General features: G+C 36.8%; 2 protein-coding genes across 4 annotated transcripts; both read right to left on the minus strand.

Moving 5' to 3' along the window:
- Positions 1-912: 912 nt before the first annotated feature.
- p4ha3 (prolyl 4-hydroxylase, alpha polypeptide III) lies at positions 913-12789 on the minus strand. Of its 3 annotated transcripts, XM_081370194.1 has the most exons (15): positions 12715-12789; positions 12468-12537; positions 11930-12084; positions 11566-11789; positions 10788-10931; positions 9892-9943; positions 9561-9724; positions 6793-6969; positions 6508-6603; positions 5922-5986; positions 5556-5715; positions 5261-5323; positions 5010-5078; positions 4421-4517; positions 913-1563 (listed from the first exon to the last, which is right to left on the minus strand). In XM_081370194.1, the coding sequence occupies exons 3-15, from the start codon at positions 11970-11972 to the stop codon at positions 1493-1495; spliced, it is 1425 nt and encodes a 474-aa protein (XP_081226320.1). In that variant the 5' UTR covers positions 11973-12084; positions 12468-12537; positions 12715-12789; the 3' UTR covers positions 913-1492. The 3 variants fall into 3 exon arrangements, with proteins under 3 accessions (XP_081226320.1, XP_081226318.1, XP_081226319.1); XM_081370192.1 differs by having other exon boundaries at positions 12468-12754; XM_081370193.1 differs by lacking the exon at positions 6508-6603 and having other exon boundaries at positions 12468-12789.
- Positions 12790-16751: 3962 nt separating this feature from the next.
- On the minus strand, positions 16752-20349 carry LOC308693206 (adenine phosphoribosyltransferase-like; the record flags this gene model as incomplete). The annotated part of the gene is made up of 6 exons (XM_081369999.1): positions 20165-20349; positions 19889-19982; positions 19499-19639; positions 18961-19026; positions 17267-17305; positions 16752-16936 (listed from the first exon to the last, which is right to left on the minus strand). The coding sequence occupies exons 1-6, from the start codon at positions 20285-20287 to the stop codon at positions 16752-16754; spliced, it is 648 nt and encodes a 215-aa protein (XP_081226125.1). The 5' UTR covers positions 20288-20349.
- Between the last annotated feature and the right edge of the window lie 6139 nt (positions 20350-26488).

The following is a 26488-nucleotide window of genomic DNA, read 5'->3' on the forward strand; positions in this document are numbered from 1 at the left end:
AACGTAGGGACGCAACATGGGCTGCCAAATGATCGAATGGTGCCACCACCGTGTGACACACACCCGGGTCTGATCAACCCGTGGTGGGCCAACCCCAGCAGAGGGTGTCTTGTGATAAGTGGCCGAAACACCCAATGAGGTCGGGCACACAACTGAAGATGTGTCGCACTGGTGGCACCATGAGTTCTGTGCCAAATTTCACCCCACCCAAGATAACATCCCCATTCAATTGTTGTGCTGAAAGTTAGGGATCTTTAACAACCAGTCATAGTAAGAATCATGAGAAGTATATAAAATGTAGACTTTTAGATGAAAAGAAGTATAGTAATAGAACACTTGAATAAACGTATTTTTCGTAAGGGAATTATTATCGCTGTGTATAAGATCAGGTTCAGTTCCATGCTTATTTTATTTACTCTATATATTTTTTATTTATTTAGCTATTCCATCCGAAAGCTTGTTACTATATAAACTTGAACATGTTAGTTAATAAGTCAGTATGTAATATTATGTTTTAAAAAAAGTATTTAATAAGCTACTCAATCAAAATTGTAAACACAAGTACAAGTCAAGAATACTTAGAATACTTAATTATACTTTTAAGTATATCTCAATCAACAAGTATAGGCCAAATATACTTAGACTTTTCTGTCAGTATAAGTCAAGTATACTTAAGTGGAATTTGAAGAATATTTCTGAGAAGTACATAAAGTATATTTCTGAGAAGTACATAAAAAGTAGACTGAAAGTCTGTTCGCTATTTTTACATTTAAAGCAGTTAGCTATTACTATTTTTATATTCTATATCATGGCAATGTAATATATAACAATACATTGTTTTTGATGAAAATCAACCCAAAAATGCCAATAAAAAAAAAAAAAAAAAAAAAAAAAAGTTCACAAAGAAAAGGTCCATCTCATTTCATAATTTATTTATATGTTTACAACATTTATGGAACTTTTATGGAAGTTGCTTTGCAACCATAAACAACATACAGTACATTTGCACCAGATTTACACAGGTAAATCATCAACATTCAATAGTGGGTAATTTATTATACTTTTTCGAAGTGCATTGTAAAAATATTTGTATTTGCTGTCAGAAAAAATAAATGTTACCACAGACTACTCATCAAAACAAATCATCATCAGGTACTCATGTAAACATCTGTACATTCAATTTTCAGAACACATTCTGGTGTTTATCTTGGGAAGCAGGAACAGGAGGTCAGCTTGGCCTTTGGGCTGCATGCCAAACTATTCCCTAACCCACACACAAACATACACACACTTTTGAAATCTCTCTATGTCCTGTGCACTTCAGACATCCATGAAAATGATCCAAGTGCCTCTCTTCCCAATGCTCAAATCAGCTATAAAGGCAGGTGGGTTTAGCTGTCAAATTCATTCTCAGCCTTTCACTCCCTCACTTGCTATTTGTTGCTCCTTTAAGGGGGTTGACTCTTATACTTTAAATGGTCTCATGCTTCCTTCACTCTTCAGGATTGAGGCTACAACGATGTCGGAATTCTTGTCCATACTCATGAACCCACTTATTGGCAACTGGAAAAGAAAAGACAGTGAATGCCTTTATATTGGTGGGTTCCTCACAGAAAGCTTATGGCTTTAAAGGGGTCATGAACTGGATTATTTTCTTATTTTATGTTTCATGGGGTGCCCTTATAATGTTAGTATGATTTTTACATAAAAAATGGTCATGATTTAGAAACAAAAGGCATTTTTCCTACCCTGATTTTAGCCTCTGATTTTTTCGAAAAGGCGTGTCTGCTGTGAGAGTTCAGTGTAAACGCCCACTGCTGTGATTGGCTGACATGTTTGCATATGAAATAGCTAGCATTACAATTGGAAATCTCTTGAATACTTGTATACGTTTTACTATTACAGATATCGAGATTAACGAATCGTGAGAAGTTTTTAAAGTATTTCCATGATCACATGGAAGGTTGCAGTGATGAGTATTGAGCAGCAGTCTGTTGATCGTGTGAATGAAAAGATCTTATCATTACAAATGCTTTCACCAAATAACAATGCAAAGACAATGTAAATACAGTAAGAGCTTCGATGTGCAGTGTAACAGCGTCATTGATTTCATAACGAGTTTTGGCAAGTGTCCACATATATTCGCGTTGTGTGATTGACAGTTTGAGCGATTGGAAAGGGGTCGTTCTGATAGCTTTTCTGTATAATAATCAGTTTAAATAAGATTATTTTCATCCTACTAAGATAAATGATGTGAAGTTGATCTTTTAGTCACTGGATTGATTTACTGATGCATAAACATTATTTTGAGAGAAAGATTATCTTTCTGAACTTGATTAGGCTACACATCAGAAATCACAGATCAGGCATTGGAATAAACAAGGTTATGGTGCGTTCAAGTCATCTCGTAAAGATCGTATTATGAGTTGAACGCACATGAACGCCACCACAATGTTGTAAATATGAGTGGGAAGTTCGGGATTTTCTTTAAAGGAGTGGTTGATTATGATTTCACTTTTTTAACTTTAGTTAGCGTGTAATGTTGCTGTTTGAGTATAAACAACATCTGCCAAGTCAGGATGCTCAAAGTTCAAAGCAAAGGGAGACATTTTCTTTTAAAAAAAATGTTTTTTAAGGACTACAACAAATGGCTGGTATGGACTACACCACATTCCTCCCGGGTTAGTGACATCACTAACCCTAAAATTTACATAAACCCCACCCCCTGAAAACGATTTATAGATTATCAAGACAGAATATGCTAATCAATGATTAAAAGATAGTTAACTCCACATCAGCTACATACATTTAAACATAAAAAAGTTTTTGAAATTTTCAGGACACAAGCTGTTGTAGCTCCACCCCCCGTGCTGGGAGCAGCTGCTCATTTGCATTTAAAGGGACAGACACAAAAACGGTGCATTTTTGCTCACCCTTAAAAAGTAACATGCTATATAAAAATATATTTGGGGGATTTTGAGCTAAAACTTCACATACACACTCTGGGGACATCAGAGACTTATTTTACATCTTGTGAAAAGAGCATTATACCACCCCTTTAAGCCCCAATCTTACTAGTTGGGGGCATGTCAGTGAGAAACATGGCAAATACCACAAAGGTATTTAGCAGAGAAATTGTCAGGCTTTTCTATTTACAGCGAAGTAAGCTAATTGCCTGCACAGTATATGATGGTATTACAATATAACAATGTAATATTTAACGATATGCAGTGGCTTCATAAATTGATTAAAAACATGAAAAAGCAAAGCACATCTGATGCACATTTATTTGTTCTTCATTTTCTAGAACTAGAGTTTAAGAACCTTGCTGTATTTATGTGTAATTAATTAAAAGAATGTAATCTTTTAATGTAATGCCATCTTAATCTGATGAAAGTGACTTGAATGCACCTGCCGTTGTAAACAACTTCCCACCTCTTAAGTTCCCAGGAGGACTTGAACGCAACATTACTTACATGTTTGTGGCGTCGCTGGTGGCAGATCCATATCATATAAGTCTGTTTGCAAAGCCTGCATCGAAACTACGACTGAATTACCAAATGGTTTTGAGTAGTATTTGGGTTGGTTTTGAGTAGTAATTGGGCTGGGTATGAGTAGTAATTGGGCTGGTTTATGATCCACAGTGAAATGCACCGAATTAAACAAATAATGCACTGCTGAGACATTCACATTGTTGAAAAAAAAAAAACACTATCCTAGCATTAGGATCGTTTGGAAGGTAATGGTATTGATCCTGTGTCAATCTTTTCTCTTTCTCATGTCACGATTTACTATTGCTCCAGTGGGCGGAGCCAAAGATGCAGTGATGTAGACGTAGGGGTTGGTTCTTCTGCAAAGGCGGGCTTCCGCTACCCGTGGATGTCACAAGTCTCCACTTTTGAGATCCTGTCGTTTTATGGCCATGGTTTCAATAAAAGCAATCTTTGGAATAACAATGAAGTTTCCAGTTTTGAAACTTACAGGGTATTTTTATAGTATAACAAACTCACCTGTCAAAAGATCAAGGAAAATTTAATTCTCAGTTCATGACCCCTTTAAAAGCCTTGAAATATAGCACACGTAAGGACATCTTTGATGTTTTTTAAGCTTAACAGGTGAGTAAATAAGTAAATCACCCAAAAATCTCAATTAACCATTCCCAATTCATTAAAGGTTCACATTTTTCCTTTCACTTTTTTTGTATCTTCTTTTACAGAGTTATTATCTACTGTTGGAGCATTCCTGTAGATCAAACAATAGTGTGTGGTGCCAGCAAGTCATTGGTTCAATTACCAGGGAATGAATTAATCAAATGAATACCTTGAATGCATTCTAAATTGCTTTGGATATGATTGTCTGTCAAATTAATGTTCTTTCCCTATGTTGGTAAACAAGACACCATGTGAAACAACAATCATACCCCATTTATCGCCAACAATGACAGGGCAGCCAGCATGAAGAGTGTCACCATTTCCTTGACCATTTCTTTTAAGATTCCACCAGAAGAGAGCCCCGTTCTAGAAAGCAAACATAAAAAAAGTGAAAATGTTTTGAAAAATACACTCCTTACAGAGAATAAAGAAAACTCCTACTATAGTTATATTATGTTTATTTAGTCTAAAACCTTCTTTGATTGTGTACACAACAGCCAAATTCCTGGATTATGAACCTTGATTAATGTATATTCCTTTTTTTCTTTTGTGAGAGTTTGTGCAGAGATGACATCCCCTTATTGGGTGGTGAAAACCTGAGTGCCTTGAGGTGAAAGTGCAAATTTCTAGATAGCTATCTCTCAGGTTTCACCAACAGTTCATTTATTGAAACAACACTGACTCCCAAACCCAAAGTTTTTGTTGTAACAGGATATCCAACGAAATGTCTGACCTCAATACAAAACAATCTGTTATTACAGAATTGTAGGTCATAATATTCTCAAAGCTGTGCAGAGTGAAGTCTGGTTGTCTTTTGTCTTTAGTGAATCTGTGAGAATGATATATGGAATTATGTACCTCCACTACAGGAACACTGAAGTTAGCGTAAATGAAGGCTGTGAATCCTCCTGCTTCCACAGAGCTCAACTAAAAAAAGAAAAAAATCATTATGTTGTAAAGTGGTTTACTCAAATCGTATTAAATCCATTTTGGTTACTGCTAAATGCTTCCAAAACGCATTTATTTACTTTCTCACTCAAAACTACATTAGCAAGATATTGTCTTTTAATTAAGAAAGCAAGCAAGAGCTGAACAATTTATTGACTTACATATATCATTAATGTAGCCACTCGATTTCCAGTTTTTAGCCTGTACAATGGACTCGAGTCAGACTGCCAATAAAAAAAAAAAAAAAAAGGTTTTAAACATTCTTCTGCTGTAAAAAGTCACAGTATACACAATGGGTATGCATCATGGCTGATAATGTATATAAAAGATACATTATAAGTAGGAAATCTCTATATTGGAAAACATTTATTACATATCAGGATTTTTGTAAACGTGTTTCCTTAAATGTGTGTGAATGCTTGGGAAATTTTTAAATGAAAGAAAATTGTTACTCACTGTGGCATGGTCAAAATGAGGTTCATAGTGTCCTCCAATGCCATAATTTACCACTTGGAGATATTCAGCATAAGGAGGCTGCACATTCAACCCAGTGACCATAGTGATGCGTCGATCCACCTTGCCCACAACCTCATGGACCGACTCTTTAAGCCATGCACTGAAAGATAATTGATAAAAAAAAAATGCGAGAGCCACTTCACACAGAAAGAAAAAAGGGATATTATTGGAAATTGGACTAATTATTACTAGTATTATCTACCATTGAGATATGTTGGTTTTGAATGTTGTAGGAGTACACTAGCATAAAGATGAGCTGATATAACTTTGATTTCATTGGGCCTTTAAACAAAAAATCACTTGTACCTCTTGCTGATGCGATATTCTGCAGTGGCCTGATTTAATCCTGATGCCACCACTGATCTTCTAAGCTGAAGGAAAACATGAACATTCACATTTAAATATTTTTGATAAATTTTAGTCACTGTGAAGAATAAAGTACACATTTGAAGGGAGAAACAGTAAGAGAACTAGAAAAAGTATAAATATATAAGATAAGATTTTTTTTTTATGTGGGAATTCCAGGAAGAAACAAAATTACTTAACTACTGGCAGCTACAAAGAAAGAAAGAAAGAAAGAAAGAAAAGCAATGACGGAAACACGTGATTTAATGCTCAGTCTGCCCCTACAAAAACACTCTGGGTGGAATAACTGACGAGCTGAAAGCACAGTTGATTCCGACCGCATGACTTATTCACATAATATGCTCTTCATCTTCTTTCCAGCTCAGTTCGAAGCTGGCTTAAGTTGTATGGTTAAATATGTCTGGAAAAGGAGAGAAGTGTCTCTCCGTGTTGACCCAGTCAGTAACTGGCATGCTGTCAGCAACTGGATGTGACTAATTTTACTGGTGACTGAGACAAAATATATTAAAAATGAAAGCAGAACAACCTCAGCTGAGAACTGGCAACAAATGAGAGCTGAAGTCTCTGCCAATCTTTTTCCCTCAATCCAAAAATGATCCAAGTAACATAAAGGACTCCAATTCTGAAAAAAAAAAATATGGGGAGAGTTCTGGTCCAAATTCACTCACTCTTGCATGTGCTTCATATCAAAGGTAGCATGGGTCATTAATTCATTTACAATGAATTACTTTCACATGGTCCTAGATTTACTTATTGCATACCCAATTCTGTATGTTTCCACATTAAGGCTTAATGCAAACAGTACACTCACCCCTGGCATTGCATATTCTCTGATGCTTTTAGCTTCAGGTCGGGTGACAAAACCATGGAAGAGCACAACATAAGGGTGTAGGCTGATTAGCTCTCTTTTAATTGGTTGCAGAAGTAAACCAGGGTTGCCATTGGTGAAATAGTCACAGAACAACCTGGGGTTCTCAAAATGTTTTGGCTGTAAAAAGAAAGTGTGTTATTAATTCTAAGGCTCTGAAACATAAATATTCCTAACAGGCTTCAAATAATTATTAATAAGTTATGGCTAGCAACAATAATGAGTTAAACTGATAAACATAAACACAGGTATTTCAATTAAGTTAACATAACTAATTAACTCAACCATCATTCAAGTGATGTCATTATGAATGCAATAAAACTAACATTACTGTGTTAAAAGGACATTTATCTATGGCAGTGGTTCCCAAACTGGTGTACGTGTACCCCTGGGGGTACGTGAGGTGACAGAGGGGGTACACAAACAAAATGCTGAGTTTTGTCATTCATTCAATTCTGACCCACTTTAAAAAACATTCAAACCAAGCATGCATTTCTAACAAAAATGCTGCCTCTATTGTAAAAACAGCAAAGTGGTAGTGCCGTAAAAGTCAAATACATCACATCCAATCAAATGAAATCATAGTTTTCAGTAAAATCTGTCTGTATCCACACAAGCACTGTGCATATGATAGGTTGCGTGCACAGTATGCCGCCTTAGCAAATCATGCTACATTACTGCCGTTCTCGATAATGTACCTTTGTAAAAGTGGGGTTTTAGCACTTTTAGCATAGAGATCGATTTAAGACTCAAACTATCTTCGATACAAAAACATACCCTTTGTGAGTTATTGTTTTTAATGTTGATAATGTATTTTACGAGCAAGAAATCAATTTTTCCCAAATGTCCACACGGTTGCAAATGTGACATTTATTTTATACAACAGTATAACAGTTCAGTTGTTTTTTTAATACTGATTCCATTTAATTTAAATTATTGATTTAGTTTATTGCTTTATCTATTATATTAATAATAAAATTAGGCAAAAATGCCCCAAGAAAATCTTTAAATATATATATATATATATATATATATATATATATATATATATATATATATATATATATATATATATATATATATATATATATATGAAGACCTCCGATGCAAAAGCCTCTAAAAGCCACCTCTGTCAAAAATGAGATAATAATATTGAGTGAATGCTCTCTGCACATAGTATACGTTCATCAAATACTTTCACTTCAAACTCACTAAATCCCAGCCTCAGTCCGTTCAGAAATGCCGGTACTTGGGTAGAAACCTATACATAGGAGCCTGATAAAAATGTTAATATTAAACAAAAACTTTAGACGGATTTAGAGGTTTTTGCATCTGAAGTCTTCATATATACAGTATATATATATATATATATTCACTTCATGTAAAGGATGTTAGATGCCTCAGGGCTACTCTAAAACGTTTTGGAACTACTGATCTAGGCAATGTGTCTTTATTTTTTTTATAAAACACTGCATAACATTAGGTAAATATAAATTTAAATTGTTTTGAAAGGCAAAATGTTTAATTTCTATGCCATTAATGGCACCACTTGTCTTTTATTTTGTAATTCTCATAGTCATGGTTTCCTGGTTTATTATGTGATTCCCTTATCCCGTCATGTGATCTTGTCATGAACTTCCCCTTTTCATGTGTCATGCTGTCATTGGTTCATTGTTCATTGCTTTCAGGTATGCATTGTTAAACCATTAGTCTGTGTATAAATAGCCCTCATTTTTCCATCGTCTCTTGTTGAGTATAGTAAGTGTAATTGCTGTTGGTGAGTTCTGTTTAAGTTTAAGAAGTCAAGTCTTTGTTTAGTTGGTATTTTGTTCATGTTTCGATTTTTTTTTTTTTACGGCACTTTGGTTCATCTACACTTGCCTCCAGTGGATCTGTTATATGATGGGATAAGGGAATCACATGATAAACCAGGAAACCATGACTATGAGAATTACAAAATAAAAGACAAGGAAACAAGAACATGAACAAAACCCCATGTGACAACAACATTATAGCATATTATGTTCACAAACATCACATATTTAAACAAAATTCAGAGACTGCCCTGCCTTCCATTGGTATGACAGACAAGTACCACATTGACACCATTGGTCCAATGTGTTATTGTCCAGTTGAGTTAGGTAGCCAAAACAAACGGATTGAAGCTTCATTTGGTGTCACTAGTTGCGTAGATATTACACACTTAATATTTAAAGCAGGTCATTGTTTCATGTGATCTCCTCAGGATCCAAAACTGAAATAATTAACTTTGGTACATTGCTGTGTAATTTTCTTCAGGCAGCTCTATGACGAATTCTACCAAGATCCACACAAGATTTGCCACAGCTCTTCTTTTGACTTTGGCTGCTTTTTGTGTTTTCTCTTTTTTTTATGATAGGAAGTATTAAATAGTCCAATAATGGATGCCATATTATAATAATGAAAGTTTACTCTATTTAGAAACTGTAATCATCAATTGAAATTAATTATGAGTTGCAATGTGTGAATACTTTTCCTTTTCTAACTTATGCGCTAACTTTTTATATTTGTGATGCTGATAATACTATAGACAATAGATTCCAAACAATAGATTGGAATAAAAAGATATAGCCTCTGATGAACACTACACTGTCTCGATTTTGTTTGATCTCTGTCACAACACTGTCTCGATACGCTGTCTCGAAGTTGTATAGCATAGTGTGGAATGATACCTGAGATCCTTTTGTTTGGCAGAGCTTCTCATAGACATTCCTGGTTCTCAGATAAGTGGTGTCAGCCCTTTTCAAAGCCAAGCTTTGGTTAGTAGCAGGCGGACTTTCATCAAGGAGCTTCTCATACTTCCCCACATTGAAATGTACCCTTCTGTTCATAGGATCTTGAAGACAAGATTGAAATTTCATTGTGATGAAATATGATAATTTTTCCATATAGATTGAATTTAAAGTAATTGTTATTTATGAATTAAAAATAAATTGATCTGTTTTGGACAAGTTTTCTCTCACTGTCTCATTTATCGGCAGGTAGTAGACTGCAGAGGTTTACCATGAAGCAATAGTTCCCGAGAGAGACTGAGGGCGTAGGATATGTTTCCAGTCTGAAAAAAAAAAAAGTTTTTCATATAGTTAGTATCTATATAGTATATATATATATATATATATATATATATATATATATAGACACACACACATATACTGCTATTATACCTATATATATATATGTGTGTGTGTGTACAACATGATCAAGTATTAGTAAGTCTATTACATACATTATGTATAACATAATTAAGTATTACCTATGTATAATTCTATTCAGCTTATGTTCTATTCAGTTTCCCCTAATCAATTAAAACTAATTAGTAGATATGTGAAAAAAACACATTTCAAAACTACTATTTGCATAAAGCACTGGATAATACAGAACCACCAAAGATAAGACAAAGAAAGACAAACTAAATAAAATATGTTTCAAACTAAGAAAACACCTTTGTGATTTGAGGGGAGTTTTGAATCAGACTGAATATTTAGAATATTCAAAATCAAAATTCTTTTTATATTTACCATTTTCATTTCAGTTAAAATTTTAGTAATTTTGTAGTGCACTTTTGTCATTTTTTTTTTAAATTTGTCTACATAGTTTTTATTATTATTTTTATTTCTATTTTAGTTATTTTAGTACATCAAGTTAAAGTTTATGTTTTTTGCATTTTTGTTGTATTTTATTTTAAGTAACAAAAATCTTTTTTTGTGCCTTAATAGGCGGTTTTTCACTGTTATCTTTGGTATGATATACACTATGAAATGTTGGCCACATGCATGTGTGAATACCTCCAAATGTGATCTGAAAATATGTCCCGTATCAGATTAGATCAGATCACACAAGATGGATCTTAATACCAGGTAAAAAATAAATTCATATTTATTTTGTAAGATGTACCATACCTTGAAATGAGAGAAAGCTAAATGGTCAAGGGCATCTTCAAGTGTGCCTTCATGTTCTGGACTCCATTCTGTTCCTCGAAAGAGACGAACTGCCTCCTCAAACCACTGCACAGAATGGTAGTAATCTTCCAAATCATAGGCCACCTACAAACATAAAGCTCTCACAGATGTAACATAACACAAATAAGACATGAGGGGGAAAAAAGCAAAAAAGATGATGACATCCCACATGTCTGACACTTGGGCTCAGAACACTTCTTACACAACAGTTAAAAAAAAGGATTTTAGTCAAAAACCATTTAGTCACTAGTTATTTAATGTGTTCCTTTCGAAATGTTAAAAGAAGTTGGCAATCTTTGGCAACGTAGCACGTTTCACTTGGTAGTTGTTTGGATGTTGGTAAAGAGAACAGATGGTGCTTATTACAAGACAAAAAACCCCAGAGCTTTTCTTTATACACAAAGAAAGAAGAGTATAATCCATTTGGTAGTTGTTATTCACCACAAAAGAAGCACCAGTTACTAAACAAATTGAGAAATATGGAATCTACATCAGGAAGTGTGCTCAAGCAGGAACACATTCTGAACACATTTTTTCCAGAGGCTTTCCCAGAGATTCACAATACATTCCAAACATTGATAGAATGGGCAGTTGACTCATCTAAGAGTTAAGCTTGTGACAAATAAGGAAGTATTAGCTTTAAAGCCACACTATGTTTTGCAGACATATTTTAAAGCAGACTGAAAATAATAGATTTAAGCATATTTTTTAGTTTTACCTTTCCAATAAGGAAACAATCATCCCCAGAGAGTGTATCAGACAAAGGGGGTTTGTAAATGTCAACAGCATTTCCATTTGTGATTTGCTGGAAGTGTCCTTGCACAAGTCCCTCCACACGTAGATCATACACATCCTGAAGTCTCATCAGCCCCTGTGCTGCCCCCTGAAGATCCTCCAGCTTGGGTAAGCTGACCTCCATCTTCCTGTAGCCCTCCCTAAGAGCTAAAGGAAAGTGAATGGGGGTTGTGAAGGGTTAGAGACTTAGAGTTAAGTGGGACAAGCAAGCCAAAAGTAAATAAAATAAAATAAAATTAAGCTTTAGATCGAGGCTTTCCTTAAATGTGTGAAGGTCAGCATATTACCTTTGATATTTTCTTCGGCTTCATTTGTATAGACAACATTCATCCATTCAGACTTAAGTCTTTTGACCAGTTTGAATGCAACAATTGGATTAGCTATGGTAGCTGATGGCTCATTGTACACACCACTGTGTAATGATGTGACTCTTGAAAAGAACCTAAAAAACAATGGTTAGTATTTCATTCAAATGTTAAACGTTAACATCATATTTTGTTCAAAAATCAATCCAATTTAATAAAAAAATACAAATTTTTCAGTTTTAGTGTTGGTGTGATTGCCATGCCAAAAAAAAAAAAAAACATGATATAGAAATGTCTTCTACAACTTGTGTCGTTTTAATTTTTATATGCTATTGAAAATTAGAAAAACAAAATGCCAATATAATAGGCTATGCCATACAAAATGTTATGTGCCACAGTGACCACAGTTTCAGACAAAAGTTCGTAAGTTAGGTGACCATCTTGTTTTGGCTATTTAGATCGCTTAATAAACTTACTTTAATACATTCATAAATGATCAAATATGCTAGTTTACTCTTACCTTTTAATATCTTCAAGTCGTTGTATTTCCAGTTCTATGTATATTCTTAAATGATCGATTAGTTGTTTTTCTGCGAAAACAGCTTGATTCATGCTCATCATCGAAGTAAACATTTCACCGGATGATATATTTAGTACGCATAAAAATATAAAGAGGCTAAAGTATGAAGACATCTTATAAGTTTAAGTGATATAGTAACGCGCTGACTGTGTTATTCCACAGCTTTTAATTCCTCTTCATAGCTCACCATGTTTTCACGCAGGAGATGAAAAACCCGCACACAGCCCATGCACGATGAGCTGAGCATCATCATATTGTGTGTGTGTGAGAGAGAGAGAGAGAGAGAGAGAGAGAGAGAGAGAGAGAGAGAGAGAGAGAGAGAGAGAGAGAGAGAGAGAGAGAGAGAGAGAGAGAGGAGAGGGGTGTAGTGGGGGTGTGGTGGGGTTGGGGTGGGATGGGGTTAGGGGGGTGCTGGGGGGAGGGGGTTTGGGGGGGGGGGTAATTAATATCACAGGTAGGATATTCTTTTTAAAATATCTCTTTGATCTCTCTAAATATTTTTTATATTTTTAAAAAATTTCCTCGCCAAACCCAATTCCACAGCCTGCCACACACCCAGTTTAAGAGCAGTTTTTTATTCTTCTTGTAATTAGGAGTATAGTGAGTTCATGCTTTACCTTCACAAATGCATTTTGCATTTAAAGAAAGTCCATTTTGAACTGCGTTTCTGTTATTAACACACTTTATGAAATTTCAATGTTTTCAATCTAATGCTTTTAGACTTGACTCTTTGTGATCACACAAATAATTAACCATTTGCATAACTTTAACACAAGTTTTTATTTCTCAAATAATAAAATCCAACAGAGCTTTGGCCGAAAAGTTAGCTGATATCACAAACTATAAATAGTATAATATCTGTTTTTAAGCTAGCCATTATAAATAAATAATATAATGTTCTTTTTTAATTTTATCTATGTTGATGAACAGCATGAGCATGACCAAACGCAGGATTTTATAAATACCAAGGTCCTTGCTAGTGATCCTGCTATTGGGGCCTACATATAATTATGCTTTTTACTCTTTGCGTTTCTCCTTTGACATTTACATTTAAGGAACATATTGACGTATTGGTTTCCCTTCAATTTATTCTTTACATTTTTACAATTGGTTTTAAAAAGACTTTTTTTTTTTTTCATCTTCATAAATCCTGCAAAAACCCTGTATCAATACTGTTTAATTAAGGTTTAATTTACATTAAATTAATCATTATTGATTTTTACTATTTTCAAGGTTGAAATCTGAGTTACAATCTGATAGTGACCTCTATTGGTAATTGTGTGTAACAACTGACTGAATTCTTAAAGGGGTCATATAATGGTACATGCACTTTTACAAGTTGATTGTACTTAAATGTGTATTGGCAGTGCCTGTACACAACCATCATAAAATGATAAAAATCCATCCAGTGTTTTTTTTTTTTATCTTCTTATAGAGCTCGGGCGTAGACGTTATGGAATGATGCATTGTGGGTAACGGCGGCCATTTTAGAGGCAACGCAGAAGCGTTCGGAATAAAGTAATAGCGTAGCCGACCGGTCTCCACCGGCACCGAGAAAGAAAGAGAAAAAGTTATGGGCTGTGACAAAAAAAGTTGGCTATACTGTATACTGACAAACTTAATAATGAAGCCAAACAACGCTACTTAAAAAAAAAAATTAGATTATAGGCAAATCGATCCCTATGAATAAAGTCTGGAGTAGGCTAATACCAAGCCTCAGTTTCCCTGATATTTTCCTACCTGGTCTGTGGAGTGAGCGCTTACACCTCCGATCCAGAGCCGGATGTACAATTTCCTGTGCCCTCGGCAACAACATTCACACACACATTTTAATTGTTTAATAAACAAATGGGGTTTTTTTTGTCACAGTCGGCTGCAAAGATGAGGTTGACGATGCTGATTGGCGATCTTCGCTGTACGCGCCAGAGAGAAATGCAAATTGCATACTGATTAACTTACATAAGCAGAGAGCTGTCTGTTTTCTTTCGTTTTGAATTGTTTGTTTAAAAGTAGACACTTTTAGAAAAGTAGAAACTTGTCACTGGAGGCTCACTTGCAGTTCACAAATGGATGAGTGCAAGATCTGCATATCTACAAGGTAAACGCGGAGAAAACAATCGTTCGCACCGTGAACTAAGCATCAGTGGTGACACACACACACACACACACACACACACACACACACACACACACACACTTGTCAGATTCTGTGAGCTATGAAGCTTGTCTATGCGGGTTTGTTACACTTCAGGAGTAATTTATCATACGTACAACAATCCACTGTTTTCGTCCGGTTGACGACCAGCGGCGACCCAAGCCATTCAACGAAAATAGGGAAAACTATTATGATTTATGAGGCGTTTCCCCTGTCGATCATGAGACCGATTACAGCAGTTCACAATACAGCAATACTGAACCATTTGCCAAAAAATAACCTAAATTAATGACCAAATGATCAACGTTACCTACTGCCTAATATACGCTACTATACAGTACATCTACTTCCGTACCGTGATTCCCACAATGCATTGCGGCGTGACGCAACGATCCCGAGCTCTATATGTTTCCCCCTCTCCTGAATCAAGCTGTTCGATTTTGTGACGTCACAAAATCGACGCCCCGCCCACGATGGTTGATTGACAGCAACGTTTCAACACAGACCCGCCCTCGCGCCCTCGTGAGCGAGCTGTCAATCATAGCCCGCGCCAACCGGCGCGTTCATTGCTGATAGCTGGAGCACTGAGAAGAATGGCGTCTAAGCGATTGTGGTGTTCTTGGGTCTTATGGTAATAACGAACACAGCAGTCATTTTGATGTTCCTAAATCCGTACAGCTGAAGACGCAGTGGCTGAGTTTGTTTTCGAAGGGAATTCCCCGTGCTTTCATGTTTGTGCGAATCATTTCACCAGACTGCTTTACAAACGAGGGTCAGTATAAAGCTGGTTTTGCTAAGAAGCTGCTCCTGAAAAAAGGATCGGTACCAACTATTCGTGTTCCTGCTGCACCTCCAGAAGAAGTGAGTGAGTGTAACATTTTATTAACCTTTATATTAATCTTTATATTAATCGCTTGCTGGATGCTTCACGATGAATGCGGCTATTTTTACACTCGGGGTACATTATGGCATGTTTTCTGACTTTCTCAATATAATTCATAATCCCATGTTTATAATAAACAACGCATTATGGTTATGTTAAATTGTGTTACAAACGGTGTACGCACAGAACAGTGGGGCGGTGAGCAGAGCTCATTATCATTTAAAGACACATGCACTCAAATGGCTTGCTGAAAACAGAGCTGTTTATGACCAGGTAAAATTAGTGTTTTCTTACAATACTAATGAGAATTTTGAATTAAAGTATATTACAAACTTTTAATTTAGACCCTAAAGAATCATATTAGCTTGTACAAAAATGACATTATATGACCCCTTTAAAACACAAAGTCTGTAATGGATCAAATCTATTTAAAGGTATAGCGGAGGATTTTCTTTTTCCGGGTGGGTAGTGTAAACTATTGGTCCACCTAAGTGTCAATCATTCTGGTGATATGTTTACGTAAGGCCGTCGTACGTGCTCGTCCCTTAGTTTTCGCTTTCTGCGCATGCGCACTTTCAGGTGTTTATGTGTGGTGAGCTAGAGCTAAGCCATTCATTGAAGCTCGCCGTTTCACCGGGTCCTTTGAAAATGTCTGAGGGTCGCAAGAGAAAAGTTTGTACGAACTGTATGAGAAGAAGAGAAAGGCCTCAGAAGAGAGAAACAAGATCAGAGTGTTTTTGGGAGATTGTTTCACACGATGGCGTGCGCTGAAAACACAGGTTGGGCTTCCCACTGATGCCTCAGTCGCGAAGTTTCTACTCGACAGGTAAAGTTTGGCATGCTATTTGGAGAAAAAGTGCAAATCTTCTTTTGGAAAGTAATCTTGTATGAGCGATGCCGACAGCAACTTGTAAACAGAGCGTGCACGAGGAGAACCTCGCACACGTTTAATAGGCGTTCCCTCTCGGGAGCAGGTAGAGTGTTGCGCATGTGCATTTTTTCAAAAAGTGAAGAGGGCGGTTCTTATCTAAAATTCGGAAAGATCCTCCGCTATACCTTTAAGATTAGAAAGATCAGTCCTCAAATGTTCCATACATCTCCACACACAAAAATGCACAACCTCTGAATAATATCTTAAATATTATGTTTCTCCAAATGATTCAAGGGCTGATTCCTCTTTGGTATTTCACATTTTTACATGATTATATATATTTTCCTGATTTAAGTATTTAACCACTATAGTTTTTAAAGATTCCAAGTATTGACTATCTATCTGAGAATGCAGCTCATTTGGGATGCAGTGGGAATATTTATAGTTTTCCTTTAGCCACTTCCCTCCCTCGCTGTTTTCAATGGCCACAGCAGCAATGCCTACAAAGAATAGAAGAATAATAGCACTCATTTTAGCAAGTTAATCAAGGCTACTGAAGTGATCCTATTCATTCGACAGCGGGAGCCATTACACCCTCTCACAGAAAGCAGCTGTTCAAATCCTTTGTGTTGTATCTTGCATACAGCAGCTAATGGCACAAGAATGTCAATAAACTCTCACCAGTCGCACTCCAGCTACATTATTTATTTTTATAGTTTCCTAAAGGGGAGAATCAATATCAAAGAAAGACATTACGGTTTTGGGTGGAGAGGGTCAGTGGATATGTTCACCATGTCTCAAAACATTTGTATTAGGTGTTTTATGCTTACCTACAACAGTAGCTCCTTGATTCTCCACCAGTTTGAGAGGTGCCCATTATGCCCACTCCCATGAGAGGTATTAATGTAGTGGTTTAAAAAAAGGCTGATTCAATTTTTTGTGTGGATGGAGCTTAAGTGCCATCAGTTTAAAGAATAATTTTGGGAGTTTTTGCCTTTTATTATGATAGGACAGTGTGGGATCAAGAAAAATCAAGAAGTTGGGACTTGAACTCGGGTCGTCCAAAGCCCAAAAGTGGCACAAACCACTTGGCTATCTGGGACAGATAATCACCTGCAGTTTGATGGATATTTGAACCTCACTGCTAAGAAAAATGGAGGGAACAGAATCTGACAGCAAACTAACCAGCTGTCGGAATCCGTTTCCCCACTCCCATTATGAGAGGTGTTGGTGTAGTGGCTTAAAGCTACACTGTGTTATTTTTTAAGTTGATTCTTAGCCAAAAAACACTTTGTTCTTTCAAAATGATATGTGCTCATTAATGTGTAATTACTTCTACCAACTAACAAAGTATTCTCGTAAGCGTAGAATATGCCATTTAGAATATATACGAGCGAGTCCCTCGAATGGCGGCAGCCATGTTGCGCCTCCATCTTGAAAATACATTAGCCAAAGGGGGACATACCTGTAAATTCAAGCTTCGCCTTTCGTGTTTTTACACTCAGTGGCACCGTGACGAATGCGAGGGGGAGATTACTCGCGACTGCTGGCAGATTTGAAATAATACACCCACCGTAGGAGTTAAAACATCCTCGGATTGGGAGGGGCTAGAAAGTAATTATTCAGTTGGTAGTTATAAACAATTTCACCGCTAGATGGGAGAAAATCCTACACAGTGTAGCTTTAAAAAAAAGGCTGATTCAATTTTTTGTGTGGATGGAGCATAACTGCCATCAGTTTAAAGAATCATTTTTGAAAGTTTTGCCTTTTATTATGATAGGACAGTATGGGATCAAGAAAAAATCCTTGAGTCGGGACTTGAACTCGGGTCGTCCAAAGCCCAGAACTTCACTGTTCACTTCCTATTATGAGAGGTGTTGATGTAGTGGCTTAAAAAAAAGGGTGATTCATTTGTGGGTGTTAATGGAGCTTAACTGCCATCAGTTTAAAGAATAATTTTGGGAGTTTTTCACTTTTATTATGATAGGACAGTATGGGATCAAGAAAAATCAATGAGTCGGGACTTGAACTCGGGTTGTCCAAAGCCCAAAAGTGCTAAATGCCAGAGCACAGACCACTTGGCTTCCAGGGACAATTATTCAAAAACAGTTTGATGAATATTTGAACCTCACTGCTAAGAAACATGGGGGGAACAGAATCCGACGGCAAACTAACCAGCTGTCGGAATCCGTTCCCCCACTCCCATTATGAGAGGTGTTGATGTTGTGGCTAAAAAAAGGGTGATTAAATTTTTTGTGTGGATGAAGCTTAACTGCCATCACTTTAAAAAATAATTTTGGAAAGTTTTTGCCTTTTATTATGATAGGACAGTGTGGGATCAAGAAAAATCCACGAGTTGGGACTTGAACTCGGGTTGTCCAAAGCCCAAAAGTGCTAAACGTCAGTGCACTGACCAATTGGCTATCTTGAACAATTTTTAGCTGCATTTTGATGAATATTTGAACCTCACTGCTAAGAACAGAATCCAACAACAAACAAACCAGCTTCCAGCTGAAAGGTCAAGCTGCTTTCATAGTTCCTCCTGTCTCAATCCACTGGTCTACTATAAGGTACCACTGGTCCCGTAGACCTGAATTACATCATAACACATCTCAGAATTTCCCATTTTGCTGTTATAGAACTAGATGTCATTGATGGAAAAAATGGTTGAATACACAGTTCTGCAGTCATTATGTAGTACAATGGAATTATATAGTACAATAGGACAGCAGAGCTGATCAATAATTTATAAAAGCAAACATTATATTTAAAAAAATAACTAATTTGATTTGTCTGTTTCCATTATCAACCAGTCTTGAAAGTAAAGGTCTTTTTTTGGCATTGATGGTTTTATGAAGAACCTTTATAGTGGAAAAGGTTCTTTAGATTATTAAAATGTTCTTCAAACTAAGAAAATGGCTCTTTTAAGAACTGTTCACCGAAAGGTTCTTTGAGGAACTAAAATGGTTCTTCCTTGGCATTGCTGCAAAAACAACCTTTTGGAATCTTTATTTTTAAGAGTGGCATTATAGTGACATATACGAGTTTATGTACATCAGTACCTGGCTTTAACACATCAACACGCACTTCCATGCATTTCTCTCGTCCAGAGTAGTCGCTGTAGTCCTGAGTGCAAGTTTCAACACACAAGTGTCCTGCTTTTCGAATGGCCAAAAATCCTTTTCCTAAAGTCATGGCCACCCCTGAAATGAGAAAGTAAAAAATAAAAGTAAACTGTTTTTCAGTCATTCATTCATCTCAAACTAGTGATTAGATAGGCTAGTATATACATTTCATTAAGTCAGGCCGTGGAGAATATCCCACTCTATATTTAGTCTACTTCCCCAGGAGTTATATTTACTTTTCCTGGAACATGTGAACTGAGCTAAAAATATAATCTCTCGAGTTCACTGTCTTACCCTATACCAGCTACAAAAGTGAAGGTTTTATACTGAGGATGAAGCCCCTGGCATCTATTCCAGCCACCAGGTCAATGGTCTCATTCTTGAATGGTTTTAGAAGATCTTTTACACAATCTGACAGTGCCTGGATCAGCCAGAAAAGAGAGATCAGAGACTTTAAACAAGAAAAGCCCATGGTTGTCAATCACATTCTAGCAATGCTTACTTTACCTTCCAGACTTCAAGATACAAAGTTTCAAAGCTAGGTTACTCAATAAAGTACATTGTACACTATAAGTTTAGCATGCAACACGAGGGAATGTGTACCTGTGAATTGCAATAGAGTCTTGATGGATCAAGCCATGCAAACTTCGGTCCCTTTGTGTTTGGTGCCATAAGAGACAAGTACCAGCCGTATTCTCTCTTTTGGGGACCTGCTAAAACATCCATTCTGTTTTAATGGATTCTGCTTCAAATTAAGAAGCTGCTATCACTACCTCAAACCACACATGAGCACCAGGTCTTAAGCATCTATACACTCTCGCCGTCCTTCTCAGGTATTCACTGGTCCGACACAGGATCATTAATAGAGTATTACAGCCTCACCCCGAGGGCGGATAGTCTTCCAACACTATCACTGTGTTGGAAAATCAGAAGCAAAGACCAGGAGACTTGGTTGTATCTTCAGCAGGATTCTTTATTGAGAACACAAGCTTTCGGTAGCTGCAGTCATCAAGTCTAACTAAGGCAGTGTACATTGTAGTTCATATACATTTAGAGGGCAGTGCTTAGAAATGGAGACAAAGCATTTGGGTGACGACCTTAAACAAAGCATGCACTAAAAATCAATGTCGCTCAAGTCTTCTTCACTGTGATTTGTTCTGGTGATTGGGTTGTAATAATCTATAATCTGATTGTTAGTTCTGTTTCTGATTTCATGAAGAGATCTAATTTCAGCAGTAAGAAAAAAAAGTGTTTTAAAGCTTGTTGTTTAGCAGATCACCACAACCACCCGGTACATGACCAACCTTCAATGTGAAATATGGTTTGAATAATGTCAGTTGTTGTTTTAACTGATGACTATTCAATTTAATATAACATTAATTAACAATACTTTGTGTCCTGCCAATATCTATTGGTTAGAAGAGTTTTGATGTGTTAATTTATATAGCCTATCGTTATTAATCTGCATTCTGTGTTAACTTTTCTGGTTACACTATTTGATTACAATGTCACATGCCTATCCATTTTCAGTCACAAGATGGTGCCATTAGCTGTGCTATCTGTTAGTAAGAAAAGAGAGTGATTTAGAGAGAGAGTGAAAAGAGAGAGACTGTCCAGTGATTTAAATACTAGGCCTGTGTTTAACATGGAAAATAAATGCACATGAGTTGTCAGACTGTGGTAACTCAGCTTTGCTATAAAGGTTATAAATCCAGTTTGATGTTCTAGTTTTATTGTTTATGCTACAAACGTACATGCCCGCATACAGGCACTAAATTGCATTTGATCCTTTAATTATATATATATATATATATACATCAGAGTTTCCGCTAGAAAAAAATGGTGCCGGTCAAAGTGACCGGCAGAGGTTTCGTTTTCCGGACATTTCAATGATATGCCGGTCAAATATCGCCTCTTAATTAGTCAAGTTGAGGAAAACTGGAGGCAGGCTATGTAACTTAAAAAATGACATAATCAGGCCGAATGCAACATGTTTATTAGCCTAGCTTTCACATAAACAAAAAAACGGAAAAAAAAACATGAACGTCCGTTTGGCGTCAATCAACGCCAATTGTTAGGGTTTCAAATTCATAGTTTAACAAACCAATCCCCCTTCTCCACATAAAATATCTGAAGCCTATTGTTTTTACTCAAGCGAACTTCCCAGTGTCTCTCTACAACTTGCAGTGCGCATAAGCCGCGTAATACGGTGGCCGAGAGAGCTCAACGCGCTGCAAATGAAGAAAACACATGCAAACAGAAAAAACGCATGCAAACAGAAAAAAACACATGCAAATAGAAAAAAAACCACCAGCGAATAAGAAAACATCTTCATCAGTTTTACAACTCACGTGCGTCCCAATACTCACAACACAACCAAATACGGAAACGCGCTGCAATTACAGAAACGCGCTGCAAAAGTTCACAACAAAACCAAATACAGAAACGCGCTGCAAATAGGACAGAACACAACGGAAATGTTTCCGGGGAACCCAATAAGTGACGGACAGACGGCTCGCGAGCTTTACCAGAGTGACGCGGGCTCTGGCTTTACCTATGCCCTAACGTTACTCTCTTAAAAGGGCAGACGGCAGAGCCCTTGAATTGGGCACTTTGGAGTGAGCGGGGCACTTGTGTGCCATTATGTTGATGAAGGGAGCAACGAAAGACAACGTAATTTCCTCATTATTTTCACCTGGGATGTTCCCATGACAACGCAGCGCGTGTCCATCAGCTGAATAGCTGTTCTTACCAGAAATATAGTATTAATGCTGTTAACATAACTGTTGCAAATAAATATACATTTTATGCAACAAAGTTTTTAAAATATGTGTTATATCTTTGTGTGAGTGTCTCAACTTTAAAACTTGCCGTCTCATATTTGGAACTATAGCTACATTCTAACATCTTATGAAACTTATTATAACATAACATGACAAAATGTGTTCAATGTAACTGATGTATAGATTAATGTCTTTTCCTCGTTCTTTTTCTCTATCTTTTTATTTATTTATTTATTTTAGTCTTCAGCTCATTGTTCTTTTTAGTATTCTTATGACATTGAACATATCGCAAATACATTTTGTATATTGTATACAAAGTTGTATGTCATAAACGTGTCATCTTTGTATGTTTTGCAAAAAAAATAAAAAAATAAAAAATAAAAGTAGACAGCTGTAAGCACGTCCTAGCCGTCCGTCCGTCACTTATTGGGTTCCCCGGAAACATTTCCGTTGTGTTCTGTTCTATTTGCAGCGCGTTTCTGTATTTGTTTTTTTTGTTGTGAACTTTTGCAGCGCGTTTCTGTAATTGCAGCGCGTTTCCGTATTTGGTTGTGTTGTGAGTATTGGGACGCACGTGAGTTGTAAAACTGATGAAGATGTTTTCTTATTCGCTGGTGGGTTTTTTTTCTATTTGCATGCGTTTTTTTCTGTTTGCATGCGTTTTTTTCTGTTTGCATGTGTTTTCTTCATTTGCAGCGCGTTGAGCTCTCTCGGCCACCGTAGTGTAACCTTGTTCTCCGCAAGGCGACTTTACTGCTTCGTCTTGATCCGATTCTGCAGCGAGAACCCCCTCTCTGCAGGAACACCCGAGACCCATTTTCTACGTTTCTTCATTCGGATCTATTTGCGATCCATTCCATTCTAAACAAACAACGCAGTTTATATGCTTCGTCCATGTTTCATTATTCATTAAGATAATAATTAGCCTAATAAATGCGCGCATAATTATCAGTGAACTTGATAAATGTTGCAGATATGTTTTGCTATGCATGCACAAACAAATGCCTTTCAACTTATGTGTGCAAAATTCTGAATAAAATGAATGTGCAGCAATTTGTACAAATAGAGAGTCTGTCTACTATAGGTGTTGTTGCCATTAAATAAGCTCATTTAGTTAAATATTTGTTAAAATTTTATAATGTTATTTTTTAATTTATGTTGATTATGAAAAGTGAACCGCACGAGTAAGATAGGATGCGCAATATCGAGAGACATGGAGCGGGTCAGACATGATTTTGACCACTTAATTAAGTTTGGTTTTGTAGAAAGACTTTTTTGAAGTGAATTTCGTTTTGTATTGTATCTTAATTTTAATATTTTTTTATCAACCAATTGCCTGTATTTAATATATAGCTAAGCAGCAAATATAGCAGACAATTGGCCTAATCATGGAGGCGCCCGTGAGGTCACTTGCATAGCACGTGAACCAGGGGCGATTCTAGGATTTTCATTTTAGGGGTGCTCAGCCCCCAATGAAGGTATGATAAAAAAAAAAAAAGTTAGTTTATGGTCTAATGCTCATTATTAACTAGTTACATTCATTCATCCAGTAACACGCATATGGCAGGGTTTTATAATCACTGAGGTACCGAATGTGAGGTATTTAGGGGGGTTCGGGGGCATGCTCCCCCGCGAAAATTTTGATTTCTCTGATCTACATATGTGCATTTTTAGATGGTGTGAAGGCCAAAAAAATTGGATAACAATAGCTTTAAAACCATGTACCGGCATGTACCGTTTTTCTCTCCTCATCAGCATCACACTCTTTTTTCTCTTTGTTTTTATCTTGCTCTGTCTTTTCCCCTCCTAAAGCTGAGCTTTGACTGATATAGGCTTTTCATTTTTGTCTGTCATTGAAGAAAGTAAACATTGGGTCAACTGATAGGTTGATTTATGAATCATTTTCTCAGACAAAGCTACCAGGAAAGCTAGGTAACTAAGTTTATTAAATTCATTCACAATATGTACACATTCATTATTGATCTAGGCCTAATACATGGCCATAGACAGGGCTTTATAATCAAAGAGGTCATAAATTTGAGGTTGTTGTGGGGTTACACATTTTTATTTCTCTGATATGTGCATTTCAAGATGTTTGAAGGCCAAAAAAGGATAAGAAATATATTTAAAACCTGCTCTCTCCTCATCTCCATTACTCTGTCTTTTTCTCTCAGTCTCCTCATCTTGCCCTGTCTCTTCCCCTCCTAAAGCTGAACTTTTTTAATTTACTGAAGGCTACAAATTGTATTATATTAATTCTCAACATGTACACATGCATTATTAATCGTGTGCCTATGAAAACGACTTTGTTAATGTTTCTTGTCCCCTCACAATGACATAATTACACGTTATATAGGCCTATTTTCAGCTCAAAATGGCGAAATTAGACAAAAGTTTATTAGTTTTCTAATTATTTTTGTCATTCGTTTAACATTTATGACCTAAAAAACTGTCAAATATAAAATGCTTAGTTTAGCTACTTACATCTTCTTAACTCGCACTTGACCGTAAACTGAAGCGTCAGTCGTGCTGCTAAAACTCGCGCTCAGCAGCTTCTGCGAACACGCATTTGTGTAGCCTACACTTAATCACAAATGTTTAGGGGGGCGAGGCAGAAGTTTAAAAAGGGCCTAGTGACGCCTTGGTTCTCACTCTGCGAGTGTTTCGCGCTGGATGACGGTCGTGCTGAGGAGTGCAGGTACAGAGGAGAAGTAGAAGAAGAGAAGAGGATTACACCATTTGCTAAGCGGGGATGTTTTCATTTTCATCCGTAACACATAGCCTACATTTTAAACCACAAACTACAGAGTATGTTTTGGACATTATTTAACCTTGTCAAAGACGAACAACATTTTTAGAATAACAACATTTCTTACTCCAAGTTTTAGGGGTGCTGAGCTCCTTTTTAGGGGTAGCACCCCTAAAAAGGGGCTAGCCTCGCCCATGACGTGAACTGCACCGCATCTCATCCTAACTTAACGAAACTCAGCGTAGGCCTCACAGACATGAAATATATCTTAAAAAGCTTGAAACGTGTTTTAAACAATTTAAAACGAAAATAAATAGGCTACTCTCTGATTATGTAATCCATGATGTGCATTTCTCTCTAGGCGCGTTCACTATGGAGATGGCGGTCGTCAACTTCATCTTTACAGCTGTTGTTGCTGTTAATAAACCAAAAATAATAGGCCTATAATTTCATTAAAATTATATTCAATGAAATTGTAATTGTATTGAAAAAAAAAATCCTGTTCAAGTTTTTTTTTTTTTTTGCATTAAATTCAGGTAGGCTACTGAGTCGCTGTCCTCAGTGCCCAGAAAAGCGCTGAAACGGAGATGAAGGGGAACCCGTTTTTATTTATTTTTTGGCTTATTTTAACTGGCCCATCCAGTTTTCTGGAGGCCCACCTACAATCAAAATCCTGGCGCCGCTAGTGCTTCACTTCGTCTGATATCAAGAAATAACAGACCGCATTCCACATTGGAATTCAACCAAGCCATGTAATAATGTTTAATAACTTTCAAACGGTAGAGCCTGTTCCTTTATAACATAGCCAAATTTCGGTGTATTTTTGCTTTATACATTTTAGGCTTAGGCTATTCTCAAATTCAGATTGTGTTAGGGGGGCGGGATTATTAGGCAATTTTAATCGGACAATTTGACCGGAGAGATTTATTTTTGTCGGACATTTCATTTTTTTTCCGGTCAATGTCCGGTAATTACCGGACAACGGAAACCCTGATATACATATATATATATATATATATATATATATATATATATAATTAAATATCACTATATCACTAGTGAAATGTCACCATAGGCTTGTATTCAAATTCAATTGTTGATATCAACAACGGAGACAATGGTGTCCAACGTGCCGGAGATGGTGGTGTCTGTGCCGGAAACTTTGGTGTCCGTTCCAGAGACTGTGCTGTCCGTGCCGGAGACGTTGGTGTCCATTCCAGAGACTGTGGTGTCTGTGCCAGTGTCCATGCCGGAGACGGTGGTGTCCGTGCACTTCTCCGTGCCGGAGATGGCGGAGACTTGCCAGAGATGTTGGTGTCCGTGCCGGAGACGGTGGTGTCCGTGCCGGAGATGGTGGTGCCCTTGCCATAGACGGTGGTGTCCATTCCGGAGACA

The sequence above is a fragment of the Scardinius erythrophthalmus genome (assembly GCF_964197995.2).
Source record: "Scardinius erythrophthalmus genome assembly, chromosome: 7".
Lineage (NCBI taxonomy): Eukaryota > Metazoa > Chordata > Actinopteri > Cypriniformes > Leuciscidae > Scardinius > Scardinius erythrophthalmus.

Coding starts and splice junctions, on each gene's coding strand:
- p4ha3 (XM_081370192.1), bottom strand. CDS start 12,640: ATGTCTTCATACTTTAGCCTCTTTATATTTTTATGCGTACTAAATATA. Junction 6,604..6,792: donor GAGAATATGCAATGCCAGGG/GTGAGTGTACTG, acceptor TTTTTTTTTCAG/AATTGGAGTCCTTTATGTTA. Junction 5,716..5,921: donor GAATATCGCATCAGCAAGAG/GTACAAGTGATT, acceptor ATTATCTTTCAG/TGCATGGCTTAAAGAGTCGG.